The following is a 15784-nucleotide window of genomic DNA, read 5'->3' as shown; positions in this document are numbered from 1 at the left end:
GTGGTGTCTGGAGAGGGTACAGTGTATGCAGTCTTACCCCTATCTTGGGAGATAGAGAAATTGTTTTTGGTAGATAGACAGGTTGAGGGAAAGCATATCGAAAAAGAAATAACGAAAGTGAAGAAATAATGGCAAAATTTGTATTATATTAAAAGCAGGAACCCCTAACTTAAAATGTTAAATTACCTACATACCCTTTTAAATAACTAAATATTCAACTTGTAATTTTTTTTAAGTGCTTACTAACAAAATTAAAACCGACATCTATACAGTATCCAAGGTGTCCAAAACCAAACGTCACCACTATTCCCATCTTTCCGAAATTCACAGAAGAGCAAGAAGATGTTTAATCAATTTTTAACAAGAGGTCTGAACTATATTAGACAATTGACCAACCCCTAGTAATATCCTGAAGAGGAGGAAAAAGATTGTGGTTTGATTATTACTTTTTGTTCGTTCAGAAATACAAGGTTGTAATTTCATGTTAGAGCACACCATTGTCCATAATTTCACAATTCTTTTTCATGAAAGTGAACAATAGGTGTTGTTGATATCTCGAATGAGGGGAATATTAATGCTCCTTTCACTATCATCTTTCATCATTTTAAAATTACATATGAGTAAAATCAGTTGGCTTAAATTCCAATCGACATATTACCCACTTACAAAAATCTCTTGCGCATCATTGCATCAGCGTCGGTTGAAGCAGTGTAGTTGGTTGATGGCATTTTCCATTCTCTCCAAGTTTCAAAAGTTCCATAACATCCATCAAGCACTTCGGCTGACTAGAAGCAATTTCATCAAGCCCTTTGGGTTTTTGAGCATTACATTTCTATAGAAAATAAAAGCAATCTTATCCTATACAAGATGCTCACACATTATTGATGATTCATGATAAACCTCGTATATTGGAGAAAACATATGGTAAGTTTTAACTTCTTATAGTATTTTGATCTTATTTTAACAATATTAATACTATTTTACAAATCGTATACCATATGATTTGGCATACACGTGCCGAAAAACTAGTACTAAACAAAACATGGCAAAGCATTCTGAAAAAAGTACATTAACTACATCAAAATAGTGCGATAATCGAAGTAGAACAATTAATAGTGACAAAAATCAAAGGACAAGAAACTATAGGAGAAATACTACGGCTACTAGTATGGAAGAATAAACAAGACAACAATCTACTACCTACTAACCTTCTTTCTTACTTTGTATCCTCCACAACCTACTATCTAAGGTCATATCCTTGGTAAAGTGCAGCCATGTCATATCTTATCTAATCAACTCCCCAACACTTCTTCGGTTTACCTCTATCTCTACATCTCCTAAAATCATCCATAGCCAACTTCTCACACCTCCACACTGGGCATTCGTGCATCTCCTCTTCACATGTCCGAATCATCTCAATCTTGCTACCTGCATCTTGCCCTCGACTGAGGCCACTCCTACCTTGTCCCAAATATTTTTATTTCTAATTTTATCTCTCCTATATGCCTAGAAATCAACCACGGCATCCTCATCTCTGCAATTTTTATTTTTTGAACGTGAAAGTTCTTGACTGACCAACACTCTGTAACATACAACATAATTAGTCTAACCACCACTCTATAGAAGTTGCCTATAATTTTGGTGGCACCTTCTTATCACACGAAACTCCAGATGCGATCCTCCATTTCATCCACTCTGCACCAATATGATGTGTGACATCATAGTCAATCTCCCCATTTCCTTGGATAATAGACCCAATATACTTGAAACATCCTTTCTTTCGGATGACATGTGCATCAACATTCACGTCCACGTCGTCACTGAACTAGCACTCTACGTAGTTTGTCTTGATCCTCCGTCATCTGAAGCCCTTTGCACTCCAGAGACTGTCTCCAAACTTCCATCTTAGCGTTAACTACGCCATGAGTCTCGTCAATCAGAATTATGTCATCCGCAATTAACATACTCTATGACACCTCACGTTTGATTCTCCATGTCAATTCATCTATCAATAAGGCAAATAAGGATAGGCTAAGAGTTGAATTCTGGTGCAGCTCATCACAATTGAGAAGTGCTCAGTGTCACCTCCTAATGTCCTTACCCGGATCTTGGCTCCATTGAACATGTCCTTGATCGTCCTAGTATACGCCTCAAGTACTCCTCTAGCCTCCAAGCATCTCTATAAAACTTTTCTTGGGACTTTGTTGTAAGTTTTTTCTAGGTCAATGAACACCATGTGTAGGTTCTTTCTCTCCCTATACTGCTTCACCAGTCTCCTAACAAGATAGGTGGCTTTTATAGTCGAGCGCCCCGCCATTGAATCCGAACTGGTTCTTAAAAATATACATGCCCCTCTTCACCCTCATCTCCACCACCCTCTCACAAACTTTCATAGTATGGCTTAACTCTTGATACACTATAGTTGTTGCAACTGTGAATGTCACCCTTGTTCATGTACAACAAAATCATTGTACTCCACCTCCACTCCTCAAGCATTTTTGCAGTCTTAAAACCAACATTAATCAATCTAGTCAACCATTCCATACCTACCCTGCCTACAGTCTTCCAAAATTCCATCTGGATCTCATCTGGCCTGATTTCTTTTTCCCTGTGCATCCTTCAAATAGCACCTTTAACCTCCTCAACCTTTATACACCTACAATACCCAAAATTGCAACGCCTCTCTGACATCTGTATCCTAGCAACACAGTGAACCACCTCATCTGAATTGTCCAGTAACAACTCCACTTGTGGTGTGAGATTTTGAGATGGCTGGGCATGCAATGGGCAATGCAGGGCATAGTGAAGGAAGCACTCTCCAGCTGAACTTTTAGAAGAAAAAGAATTCGAAGAGCTTGGAATGTTGCCTCACTAACAGTCATGTGCATCCTGTGGAAAGAATATGAGAGCTTTTGATGGGACAGAGAAGGACTTTGCACACTTGAATAATAGCCCCTCATTCCTAGTTTCTTTTTGGTGCACCCAAGGGGTTTCAGTGTATAGAAGATTAGATGTTGTTTGCTACGATTATATGTTATATATTCTATATTTTTTGGTATACTGCTTGTATATGGGATTTTCTCATTATCAATAAAATTATTTACCTTATAAAACTTTTTAGAAGGACAGCATAACTAAACAACATGAGACATTAATAGACATAATGGGGCACAAATTGTCATAAATGTGGCATAAAATAAGATATAAAATATGCCTTCTACAAAGTACCTGAATGTCACGTATTAACAGTAATGTGGCAAGTGATCTGGAATCAGCCTGAATTGCAGAATCTTCCACTGATTCATCTGCCAAAATTAAGATCTGTACATGAAAAAAAATAATCAGAACAGTGATACAAGTTATAAAAGACACAATATGAACAGGAACACCTTAGAAAACCCATGTTATTCCCTCCACCCACTCCAGCAGAAGAGAATAATGGATCCAATCTATCTGAGCATCGTTAGCATCAGAACACAATCACTTCATATTACCTAAAGTGCATCTTTTTACATATTTGTGAATCTTACTTACCGAGTCAAATGATTCCAACGGAAGACTTTCTAGATGGCGTCGTATAACAGCATTACCCTCACGGTTTACCAGTATTATGTTTGCAAGCCGGCTAATATCCAGGCCACCATCTGTTAGCTTCTTTTCTCTTTCCTTCTCAGAGACTTCATTGAACATCCACAACTCTGAACCATGTGCTAAGAAGGCATCCAATACCTAGAATGAGTAGCTGAATTTGTTGGAGTTACAGAGCATCATTTTCAAAAATTGTTCAGATCTTAAATACTTTGTTCTTTCTGGGCTTCTCTCATCATTCTCTGGAACTAAGAGATGGAATGAGAAAACATTCAGAAATCAGAAAACTTGGAAGTGTATATACAGGCTGACAGGCGGTGGGTAGATACGGAAAACAAGCAAGAAATCTCTACCCCCATAGTTTATAGAGAAAAGCTTGCATGAATAAGGAAAGCATACAGTTGGCTCCTCTTAAGATTACCAGTATCATATCCTCCATATCTCGTCGCCAACCACAAAAAAGAATCCGCTCTGTAGTCTTTGGGATAATTAAGTTCTTTGGCAAGTTTCCTCTCTGAACCTGCAGCATTCAGGTAAAATGAAAAGGAATTAGGAGCTTTGATTTAAACTCACCACAATCATATCATCAATGTCTCGTCTCCATCCAGTTAGTAGAATCTTCTGTGGCTTTCTTGTTGGTCGGACAATGTGCATCAAAGATGCTTCTCTGACCTGAATAACCAAATTAATTACACCTTAGAAAGTCTATTCATGCCAAGTTCTGCTTGCTTGAATTTCATGCCTGGAATCCCTCAGTTGCGAAGCAGAAGAGGATTTCCTTCATGTGATCCACTAAACGTTGAAGGTCATTGAGTTTTTTCCACTCCATTTATTAAGTAAGACTTTTAATGATTATCATGAATCTAATAAAAGCTTTTTCGTGTCCTTTGAATGGTTGGCATTAATAATTTTTGCTTGCAAATATCAAAGCTTAATTATCTCTGCAGTATGAAAATTTACAATCTCATTTATATCTGTTTCAATTTCATAACCTATATTCTGTTGATCATAATAAATATATAATGCAGTTCATCCTCTCTAAATAAAAGTCAAGGAAAAAGGTTCTCGGAATTTATCCAAATCTGAATCTACACCAAAGTTAACCCATTTATCTTATTGATGAATATACTTTAAAGAATATTTTAACTTTGTGATGTATACACTTTTTCATCATAGTTATAATATGTGAATTGGGTTGACTACTTTTTCAAGCAGAGAAACAAGAGAAGGTATCTATCTTAGAAAAAGAGGAAGCACCATAGGCAGTGCTGCTGGAGCATATGAGTCATCATCCTCAGCAATAACAAGAACCTCATCCCCTGCTTGCAACACATATGAATCATCGGGATTCAGTATTATTTTTCCACCTGATGATGCCACCTTGATTCCACAAGGAATAGCATCAGGAAAGCTGATTAGGACTTCTTCAAATTGCATGCTATGCAACTGTGGCCATTTCTTGATGTAGAACTCACAATTCTCAAATCCAAGGATGTCTTCCCATATCTGCCATTGCCAAGTCCACGGTGAAATAAATTAGATTCATGACATTGATATGCTTCCTTCTTCTACTCAATGTAGTATCTAGGATAAAATTAAACATTAGTCACCATACAAAGTTGACCACAGCTAAGAGTTGACCTGCGCAAGACCTGGCTGTCGAGCACATTGAATCATTAAGCGACCAATTACATCATGAGCTACCACAGTTTCAACAAGATCTCCACCAACAAGTTTCACAAGGACCTCATTATCAAGATCACCAAGTTCAACCACTAGGTGGCCCCGAAGTCCTTCCTTTACTCCCGTAAGGCTTAAAACTGTCCTCAGAGCACGGGCATCACTCTACATTAAATTTTTTGTTTATTAACTACTCAGTTTTGAATCATGAAAAATGAGTTGCTTCAAAATGTCTATTGCTCTGACCTGGTCAGCATTACCATCTTCAGCAAGGACAACTATTGCACGAGCCTTGGAGACAGACACCTACTACAAATTTACCCAGTGAGCTCAAAAGATATTTAACTTGCAAATTCTGGACAACTTCAGAAGCCTTTATTAAACAATCAACATGAGACAAGAAATGGCCTCTTGATGAGAAGCTGTTTAAAATCAGAAAAGAGAAACACTAGCAAAATTTCACGATAAAGCATTGCATGATAGAATCAGACCTTTAAAAAGAAAATGGCATTCAATACCAAGGTAAGAAAAGGAAAGAAAGGTCTTGGAAGACATAATTAATGCTTCAAAGCAAAAAATAATGCATACCTTTTTCAGGTCTGCCAAAATCAAGGGGCTTCCACTTCTGCATATGACAGAAGTTCCTCTAAAATCAAACTCCATTTTAGCAATATCAAGTTCCATCTCTTCTTTATCTCGCTCAGCCATGACTACAACAGTTCCTCCCCCCAAACTCTCATTAGCTATCGCAAGTTGATTCAATAATGATCCCTGGGTATACAGATGTACTCTTAGTGAATAAGTCCACTACGTCTTCCGAGTCACTTTAAGTTGTCCAAAAATACAGAGTTATACTAAGAAAGCTCCAGCAAATACCAGTAAGACTCAGCTGCATTCTATATATTTAAGTGTATGTGGCTTTTTTTGCAAACTTTACCGTTTTCAAAAAAAGTATGCAAGTGTTTTGCAAGGTCAAGTAATCTAAGTACAATGATTGTTCTCATTTGTGTTCCAATTCCTTATATAATGAAGATTGTTGTCCTGGTCAATCTCGTTATTTCATGGAGCATGGTAAATAATTGGGAAAGGACTTAGAACAATTAAAAGATAGCATCAATCTACTTGGAAGACAAATAAGCAATAAAATTAATGTAGTTCTTCTGATTCTGCTACACTCAATTGAAAATTATAGAAAGAAAAAGAAGAACCAAAGATTTGGAGCTTCTCTCATTTTCTTGGAGTAATGATAGGGGAAATCTTAAGTAAAATTAGAGAGGGCTTCTGAGCAATGCAAAAATAAGAAATACCATACTCGGGATTGCGATTCAGATCTGGTTCTAACATTAGTCAGCAGTTTGGGGGAAGTTATCCAGAGAAAGGAAAACGAACGCAGATCATTTAAACATATGAGCTTGTCAAAAAACAGACTCTAGCTAATTACAAGGACCCACCAGTTTATCACTCCAACCAAGTATAAGTGTGTGGTTCTGCTCAACTACTTCACTTCTTCCCTTCCTGAGTGAGTCAAATTTCTCAGAGATTGCATCAGAAACTAGTCCGAGCATCATGGCAAATATCAGCATTCCACCGAAGCTAACAGAAACTGACACTAGACGTGGACCAATGCCTTCAGTATTAGTATGGTTTCCTGAATCTGCAACATATGTCCATGATAACCAAAGGCAATCTGCTAGGCTATCATCGGTCACGCCAAAAAGTGCTAAGCCACCTAGACAAATAAGGAGCAGAGTGGCAACTAACAAGGTCAGTGGTTTAGCATAAGGATGAAATGATAAGAATACATCTACCCGATACGCTAGCTGCTTGTTCAGAGATAATTCCTCTGTGGTACTGTCCGACGGTCTTCTGATATAGGAGATATATTCCATATATTTAACAAAAACAAGAGGAAGGGAGAACATCATGAATGAGAGAATCAATGCTGTATTTTTCAAACTTGCACCGGAAACATTATGTTCTGACATCGAGTCAATAATGTCAATAGAATCTGAAATGTTGCAGCGTCTCAGCCTGATACTGAGCTTTGAAAGCTCATCCTGATATAACAGGAAGGAAAGAAGAAACAAGTAAACAGTTAGGGGACAAATCTAGTAATATCTTGCATTCATGTTAGTCAAATTCCACTTGTCAAAAGCCCAAGTTGTATCAATATGATTATACATGAGAAAAGTTATGAGGAAGTAATGTTAAACACACTTAAGTCAACTAATAACTGAAGAAGATGAAGGCTATATATTAATACGGTCGTCCCTTTTCATGGACATTACCTGAGTTGGCCTTGGAAGATGATCTGGAAAATAAGAGATTCACCTAAAGTATCTAGTTCAAGAGTCTTGTTTGACACAAAATAACTTACAAAGAAGAAGCTACAGAGTATGAAACAGATGTGGCATATGCAAGGAAGCAACTTAATAAGTCAGTCATCTTTTACTTCGTCGCAAAGTTGGGTGTCAAATATGGAATATACTGCTAAACTTATATGGAGTCCGACGAGGAGAAGATAGAGAACATGTGCAGACAAGCATGGACAACAATACCATTGTGTATACTATGGACCATTTGAGTACAAAGTGTTGGGTGCGTCCAAAGTCCCACATTGGTAGTTGAAAAGAGAAGGAAGCTACATATAAAGTGATGGGAGTGTGAGGCTTCCGAAGGAAACCGTACTGGCTTGGCCCAAGCGGACAATATCACATGATGTTAAGAGTATCTTTGGAATGTTTTAGCCCAATAACTGGTATTAGAATGGTTCAGCTAGACGAATATGTAGTTGGAGGAGTGGGGCTCGACTTATTGCCTTTTCCGGGTCTGCGGACCGGTTTACTACCTTACTTGTAGCTTGGAGACGTACACACACAAAAAGAAGCCTATGTGCTTTGGTGGCCATAAATAGTTGGATGATGTGAGTGCCACATAGTTAATTTCTGGATAAACCTATTAGCTGATGGGCAATGTGGAACTTAATTTGAGGGGGAGATTGTTGGTTGCATGAACAAAGTCTCATATTGATAGTTGTAAATAAAAGGAAGCTACATATAAGGTGTAGGCATAATCTTAATGGTGTGAGGCCTTTGGGAAAAAGCGTGCGGGCTTGACCCAAAGCGGACAATATCACACTATGTTAAGAGTATCTTTGGGTTGCCCAATATAAATAACTAGGAGAATCTCTTATGTAAAGATTAATGTAGTTAAAAAGTTCACATATTTGGAGTAAAAGGAATATAGCAAATGACTTTGACGATATCCTAGAACTAATGGTGTCCTTGCAGGCTTAGCATGAGTGCATCAGGAACTTTTAAACATATTTAGTCCCTTCCTGGTACTATTTAATTTTAGGGAAAGGGCCAACTTTACCCCTAAACTATTCGAAATGGGACAACTTCGTCCTTCAATTCATTTTGTCCTAAAGTGTCATCACTGTTAGCCAAGTAGCTCAAAAATGTCCTCTGTTGATAAGAAAAAGAAAAAACCATGAACGTGGACTCACAAATGGTTACTCCATCTCAAATAAAATGCAGTTAAAAAAAAGGAAAAAAGTCAATTTTGTCTTAGGAATTAATTGTGAGATATTTATTAGAGTTCCGCAGCTGCTAATGCATGCGCAAGAGCCTTTTTCGACAACTTTTTTCAAAAAAAAAAATTCTCCGTTGAGGACGCTAGAACATTCTGAGCCTATTCCTACCAGTTTTGACTTTCCAGTCACTGGAATTAGTGTTCCGACATGGTAGCTACTTTCCGACAAAATCTACTGTTTCCAACGAATTTTTCCAGAATCTTTTTCCAGATCTAGGATCACAAGCTTGTTCCGACCCTTCTCTTGCAATTTCTATTCCGTCAGCCGCTGTTCCAAATTTTACACAACTTATTGCAAATAGGCTTCTGTGTTATCTCTGACCACTCTTCCGGTAGTAGGTTCAAGTTTGGTACTTTTTTCAGATTCCAAATTTTTTGGATTATTAATTGTCTACACTATGGGATATGAAAGGAGCAGCGTGAAGTCCTCTTTCATAAATCAGTGTTGTGAACCTAGGTGGGGCTGGTACTTTTCTTGCTTGGTCAAGGTCTTGCTTGCTCTTTATTAAATCTAGAAAATTAATTGGAAATACCACTAGAGAAAAGAAAGCACTTGTTGTGACCGACTAAAGCACTAGTTGTGACCGACTCTAGCTGTAGCAATGGAATTTTGAAAATTCCCTTGTGATGACATGGCCTCTGAACTCTATGCACCCTCTGATCCCTAAGCAATATTTATTGCCCGATACTGCTGAAAAGAGCACTTACTCTAGCAAGGAGAATAATGCCCAGATCTTTGAGATTTGAAACAAAATTCATGCCACCAAGCAAGGTGAGTTGACTATCACTGACTATTATTCCGAGCTAAGTGGGCTATGGCAGGAAATTGACTACTATTAGGATCTCCAAGCAAAGTGTACCGATGATACAGCTCTCTTCCAACAACTAGTTGAAAAGGAGAAGGTCCATGATTTTCTGGCCAATTTGAACCAAGGATATGATCAAATAAGGGTTGAAATTGTCAGTAAAATTCTTTTCTTCTCTTGAGGACACATAATCATATGTTCAATAGGAAGACATACATGAGGAGATTAGTTTTGAGAAGAATAGATAAATTTGGAACTGTTTTAAAATACTATTTTTGTGTAAATAAATGATGATATGGGCATTATTTATCTGAGGTGGAGCTGATGTTTCCTCCATTTCAGGGTAAGTAAGCGACACACGGGGTAATAGGTGTATAAAAGGTTAGTATTTATGAAGTTGAGGGGTTTGGAATAAACTCCGCGAAGTAGAGGGACCATGATGTTAAAACGGAACAAGTACAAGGGTCTCCCAGGCTATTCTGCCTTTATAAATTTACGTTATATTAAAAATATTAAATGTCATCTAAGCTTTTAAGTAAAATCATATGCATGAAGTGGAAACTGGAAAATTGTGCGCTGAACTTTGCACCCCGAAGGTGCAAGGTTCAATTCTCACATGATCTTTCCTTCCATGAGCTATCCCAACAATCAAATAACTGAGTCCTCCTTCCTCCTTAAAAATAGTGATAGGGTTTGAAGTGTAAGGTCAAATATCTAGTAATAGTTGATTTTAGTCAATAGGCCCTTGATTTTTGACAAATAAGATTCATATCAAGAAATTTTATAAGCAGCAGTAGTACAAAACAAATTTAATGCATACAGGATGTTTAAGAAGATTGGAGTCAAAGAAAAACATTTTTTAGCTTTTCAAATAATAACAATGATGTATAAAGTGAGACAAAGGGAACCAATATGATCATTGTAACATTTTAACCTTAAGAAATAATAATTTTGTGGTCCTGTAATCAATGTAATGTAACTTAGTATTTGCTAAACCCTTACATAGATGCATAATTATAAGCAAAAATAGATATTGACTTTGCAAGTTACCTGCAAATCATTAACTTGATTGTGTAAAGAAAAGTTTTTGTGTACAAGACATGTAAAGCACGTCACCAGTATCTGCAACCAAAATATAGCAAAACCGTAATTTACATATTCAACATGTAAGTAAGGTGGCATTTAATTTAAGAAATGTCAAACTCTTTTTTCAGTTTTTACAAAAAAAAACTGATTTTTACAAAGAGCTGAAAAGGGAATTCGACAAAATTTCTTTTGATCCTTAGAAAGAATTTGGAAACATTTCTCAACCAAACACCACTAGGAACTTCGTTTTCCAGTTTCTTTATGGGTTTATTGAAAATATAGCACCGGAAAAAAATTCAAAAAATCTTTTGAAACTTTTTTAAAGGCTTAATACATAGTTTCCTAGACAATTGAGCTTAAGGTGACAAAAAACTGTTGGAATTAAAATTGCTGACAAGTTTGACCAGCTCAAGTCAAGTTCTTTTTTAATTAGTGATTAAGATAATTGGGGTGTAAAATGTAGTTTATAAAACTTCTAAACTTTTACGAAATAACTAAATAAATCAATTCCCAATTTACCCTTCTCCTCTCTAAAAAGCTGACGTTCTTTCTTAAAAATACTCTCACCGCTCACCTCTCTTTCACCGGCGGTTCAACTCCAGTGTTCATTGTTGCCGTCTTCGTCTCCATCGTCATCTACACGATCAAGTTCAGTTTGATTTTCAAAGGTACCACTCTATTCTTTTCTCTCATAGTTAGGGTTTTCAGGTTATAAAGGTTAAAGTTTCATTGTGGATTGTTCCAGCTTTTTTCCTAACTTACTCAGGCTGCAATCTGTTATCAAAGAGTTCTACTCTTAAAGCTGGTCAGGTTGAACTCTTTGCAGGTCATCATTCGTGAGCTTAAATCAATTCTGAAGGAGCTTCTTTCTGATCAGGTCCGTCCTTCATTTCATGTAGAAAACTTCTGCCCCCCCCCCCTTCCACCTGTGTGCTAATTTGCATATTTACATTTGTGTGCAAAATTTTCTTAGAAGGCAGAAAATACCATCTTTAGCTCAACATATTACAACAGATATACCATTTTGGGCGTATAAATTTCATTAAAGTTAATGTTTTTATAAGAAACTGAGCAAAGTAGAATAAGCTGTTGCATTTTTATGGGCATAAAAAATTGTATCGATTAAAGTTAACGATGATCAAACAACACCAAAATAGCTACATTTAACAAAAGAGTCATGATTTCTATTTCCACTGTCAAAGAGGATGATACAAAGAAAGAATATTGTTTATTTTGGGATTGTTATTTCATTCTTAATGTGGAATAAAAATAATTCTACAATCTCAGGATAAATTATTTTGTGATTTATGTTTCTACGCTTATTTCGGAAGAGATATCAACCACTTAATAGTGTAAAGGGAAGCAAATGCGCAACATATATATATCTGGGAGAGAGTTGCCCCAACATAAACATATGTTGCACATTTGCTTCTCTTTACACTATTAAGCGGCTGATATCTCTTCCAAAACAAGCTTAGAAACATAAATCATGAAATAATTTATTCCGAGATTGTAGAACTATTTTTATCCCATATTAAGAATGAAATAACAATCCCAAGATAAACAATATTCTTCCTCTGTATCCTCTTTGACAGCGGCAATAGAAATCATGACTCTTTTGTTAAATATAGTTATTTTGGTGTTGTTTGATCATTATTAACTTTAATCGATAAAAAAAAATTCAGTTTATTTAATAAAATCAGCTTTAATGGAATTTATACGCCCAACATAGTCTCTGAATTATGATATATTTGTTGTAATATGTTGAGTTAAAGATAGTATTTTCTGCCTTCTAAATAAATTTTGTACACAAATGTAAATATGCAAATTAGCACACAGGTGGGGGGGAGGGGGACAGGAGTTTTCTACACTAAATGAAGGGGACCTGATCAGAAAGAAGCTCCTTCAGGATTCCTTCAAGCTCACGAATGATGACCTGCAGAGAGTTCAACCTGACCAACTTTAAGAGTAGACCTATTTGATAACAGATTGCAGCCTGGTTAAGTTAGGAAAAGCAGCTGGAACAATTCATAATAAAACTTTAACCTTTACAACCTCAAAACCATAACTATGAGAGAAAAGAAAAGAGTGGTACCTTTGAAAATCCAATTAAACTTGACGGTATAGATGATGACGACGAAGACGATGGAGGCGGAGATGAAGACGGCAACAATGAAAACTAGAGTTGAACCGCCGGTGAAAGAGAGGTGAGAGTATTTCTAAGAAAGAACGTCAGTTTTTTTAGAGAGGAGAAAGGTAAAGTGAAAATTGGGAATTGGGTTAATTTAGATATTTCTTGAAAGCCAAGAAGTTTTAAAAACTACATTATACACCCCAATTATCTTAATCACTAATTAAAAAAGAATTTGACTTGGGCTGGTCAAACTTCTCACCAATTTTAATTCCAACTCTTTTTTGTCACCTTAAACTCAATTGTCTCAAGAAAACTCTTACACCCCCGCCGTTACGTCTTCTTCCTTGCTGTAACCCCCTCCCTTCTACGTTTGTTTGCTCAAATTTTCTAAACAAAAGCGACTAGGCTATTTTCTTATCAATACATGTAGCTCAAAATGAAACTATTAAGAAAAAATGACAACAATTGTACCTTACATTTGAGATTAGGTCCAAAACTGCCTCCTATGCACTGAACAATATTTTTTTTAATTGGTAAAGGGTAATGTACTGAACAGTTTTTGTTTGATAAACTAACACATTTCCATGAAATCTTTGATAATTTATACTAGTTAGATTTGACGAAAAGAGTAATAAAATATTTTATCATAAACACTGGGAAAGTCTCACCAAATCCTAAAATATGCCCACAAAAAACTGCACTAGACACAAAAAAGAGAGAAAAAAAATAGTTGAAAATACACTTTGAAAAGCTACACTAGACTCAAGAAACAAATAAAAAATAAGAGACTACAAAAATTATACTTCTAATTGCGAGTTTCAATTAGTCTTCTTTTTTATAGTTCACGTCAAATCTAACAAAGAGAGTTCCGTAAATATTTGACTGAAACTAAAGTGTTAACTTTTGACATTGACAAACTTAATGAATCAAAATTATTCAGAGCATACGGACTAGTTTGAACCTACTGTCAGAGATAAGGGACGATTGTTATCATTGTCCCTATTATTTAATACGGAAAAGGGTCAAATATACCCCTGTTCTATTAGAAATAATTTAAATATAGCTCTCGTTATACTTTCGGACCAAATATATCCTTTTTGTTATACTTTCGGTTCAAATATACTTCTCTCATTACACTTTGGTACAAAGTTGCCGTTAATTTTAACGGAATAACATTTGAAAAACTCAAAATTAAATAATTAATTCTCAATTTTAAATATCTGATTTTTTTAGGAATAAATAAAATTTCCACATACTAATTTGAGTTATTTTTTTCTTAGAAATGACAATACAAAATGTATTGCATAATTTTAATTTTCACGTACTAATTTGAGTTATTTTTTTTCTTACAAATGACAATACAAAATGCATTGCATAATTTTAAGTACTAATATATGAAATTTCTAAATATTATTTTGAGTTTTTTCTTACGAAATGACAAGACAGAAAATGCTTCAAAAATCATTTTGTAAGAAAAAAAACTCAAATTAGTACTTAGAAATTTCATGTACTAGTTGTATTGTCATTTCTAAAAAAATAAAAAAACTCAAATTAGTACTTGGAAATTTATTTATTCATAGAAAAATCAGATATTTAAAATTGGAATGAGTTACTTAATTTTGAGTTTTTCAAGTGTTTTTCGTTAAAATTAATAAGAGGGTATATTTAAAGCAAAAGTAATATTTAGCCCGAAAATAATATAAGGAGATATATATTTAAGCTATTTACAATAATACAGGGATATAATGTTCTTCTAATAACAAGGATAATTTTGTAAAATTAGCCAATGTAAAGAGAGAGAGAGAGAGAGAGATATTACTGCAATAATGCAAGCCGCCTGCCGACTAACAGTGAACCGGCGAAAGAAACCGGCAAATTTCTTATCAACCGATGTCGTTTTGTTCCCCGAACTTGGACAGTCTTCTGACTGGACGGCGACGTCGTTTGACTTGCCATGAATTTCATCTCTAGCAGCATCAACAGAAGTTTCCCTTTCCACAATCCGGTGCCGGTGACTAATACGTCGTCGTAGAGTTCGGTGGACTGCGGAAGGAGTAGAATTTGAAGAAGGAGGAGAAAGAGAAGTCTGAAAAGATGTCGTTCGAGGGTAAGGCGAAGAGAACCTCCGGGCGGGAGTTCGGGGAAGGTTGAAGGATTGTGAAGGGAAAATCCAGTCTCGGTTGGTCGTCCACGGCGGGTCAGGGTCGAAGGACATGTTGGTGATTGCAACAAAAGTAGCGGCGTGAACAGTATTATATAGTCCTTTTTGGTTTTTGGCAAGCGTTTTTGTTAAATACTAGATGGCAAGCCTGTCCACCACACAGAAAATTTAATAACACAGATAATTATAGTTTAGATAGCTTTGTTACCGTATTAAACTTTGAGTATAAATTAACGGATTGATCGCTATCTTTAATAATTGAATTAAAGGGTCAATTTGATTCTATTAATATAGTTTTCTCGTATTCCATATCACTCTCCAAATTTAATTTTTAAAACAATTATAAACATATTATCATAACTTAATGTCATGTAATCTTTGTTATACTCTAAAAATAAATAAAGAAACTTTTACATATTATCGAAAGATTGACTCGAATTCGACGCAACATTATTTTTTAGCTTAAATGATTTTTTCGGGAGATGGAGAAAGATAAAAGGTTAACTATAAATTTTGTAAAAAATAATTTAGATAGTTTTTGAAAAATAGTCACGTAATTTAAATATGGTGCTTATTTACTATTGCTCCATGACATGTTTCAGTTCTCAAGAGTTAAATTGATTTATTTTATAAGTCAAATTAGATTAGATTAATTTAATACTTTAATTTAAAATATAGATGTTAAAAAAACTACATGAAAAGCACTATAAGTTGCAAATAGTGAAAAAAAATTGT

At 35.6% G+C, this 15784-nt stretch overlaps 1 protein-coding gene across 3 annotated transcripts in view; it reads right to left on the bottom strand.

Annotated features, from left to right (window-relative positions):
- LOC129870208 (ion channel CASTOR-like) overlaps nt 1–15131 on the bottom strand; it is a 32282-nt gene extending 17151 nt beyond the window's left edge. For 2 of the 3 annotated variants that reach the window (XM_055944874.1, XM_055944876.1), the window contains exons 1-10: nt 14708–15131; nt 10719–10790; nt 6720–7325; nt 5857–6039; nt 5515–5574; nt 5230–5433; nt 4846–5094; nt 4010–4108; nt 3535–3729; nt 3229–3321 (exon numbers count right to left, since the gene is read on the bottom strand). In XM_055944874.1, coding sequence (XP_055800849.1) covers nt 3229–3321; nt 3535–3729; nt 4010–4108; nt 4846–5094; nt 5230–5433; nt 5515–5574; nt 5857–6039; nt 6720–7325; nt 10719–10790; nt 14708–15103 — 2157 coding nt within the window. In that variant the 5' untranslated portion in view covers nt 15104–15131. Of the gene's footprint in view, nt 1–666; nt 786–3228; nt 3322–3534; nt 3730–4009; nt 4109–4845; nt 5095–5229; nt 5434–5514; nt 5575–5856; nt 6040–6719; nt 7326–10718; nt 10791–14707 lie in introns of all 3 variants that reach the window. The other variant, XM_055944875.1, reaches the window with a different exon arrangement.
- Between the last annotated feature and the right edge of the window lie 653 nt (nt 15132–15784).

This window comes from Solanum dulcamara, chromosome 10, assembly GCF_947179165.1.
Source record: "Solanum dulcamara chromosome 10, daSolDulc1.2, whole genome shotgun sequence".
Taxonomy (NCBI): domain Eukaryota; kingdom Viridiplantae; phylum Streptophyta; class Magnoliopsida; order Solanales; family Solanaceae; genus Solanum; species Solanum dulcamara.
Note: the sequence above shows the minus strand (reverse complement) of the source record. Positions and strands in the feature narration are given on the sequence as shown.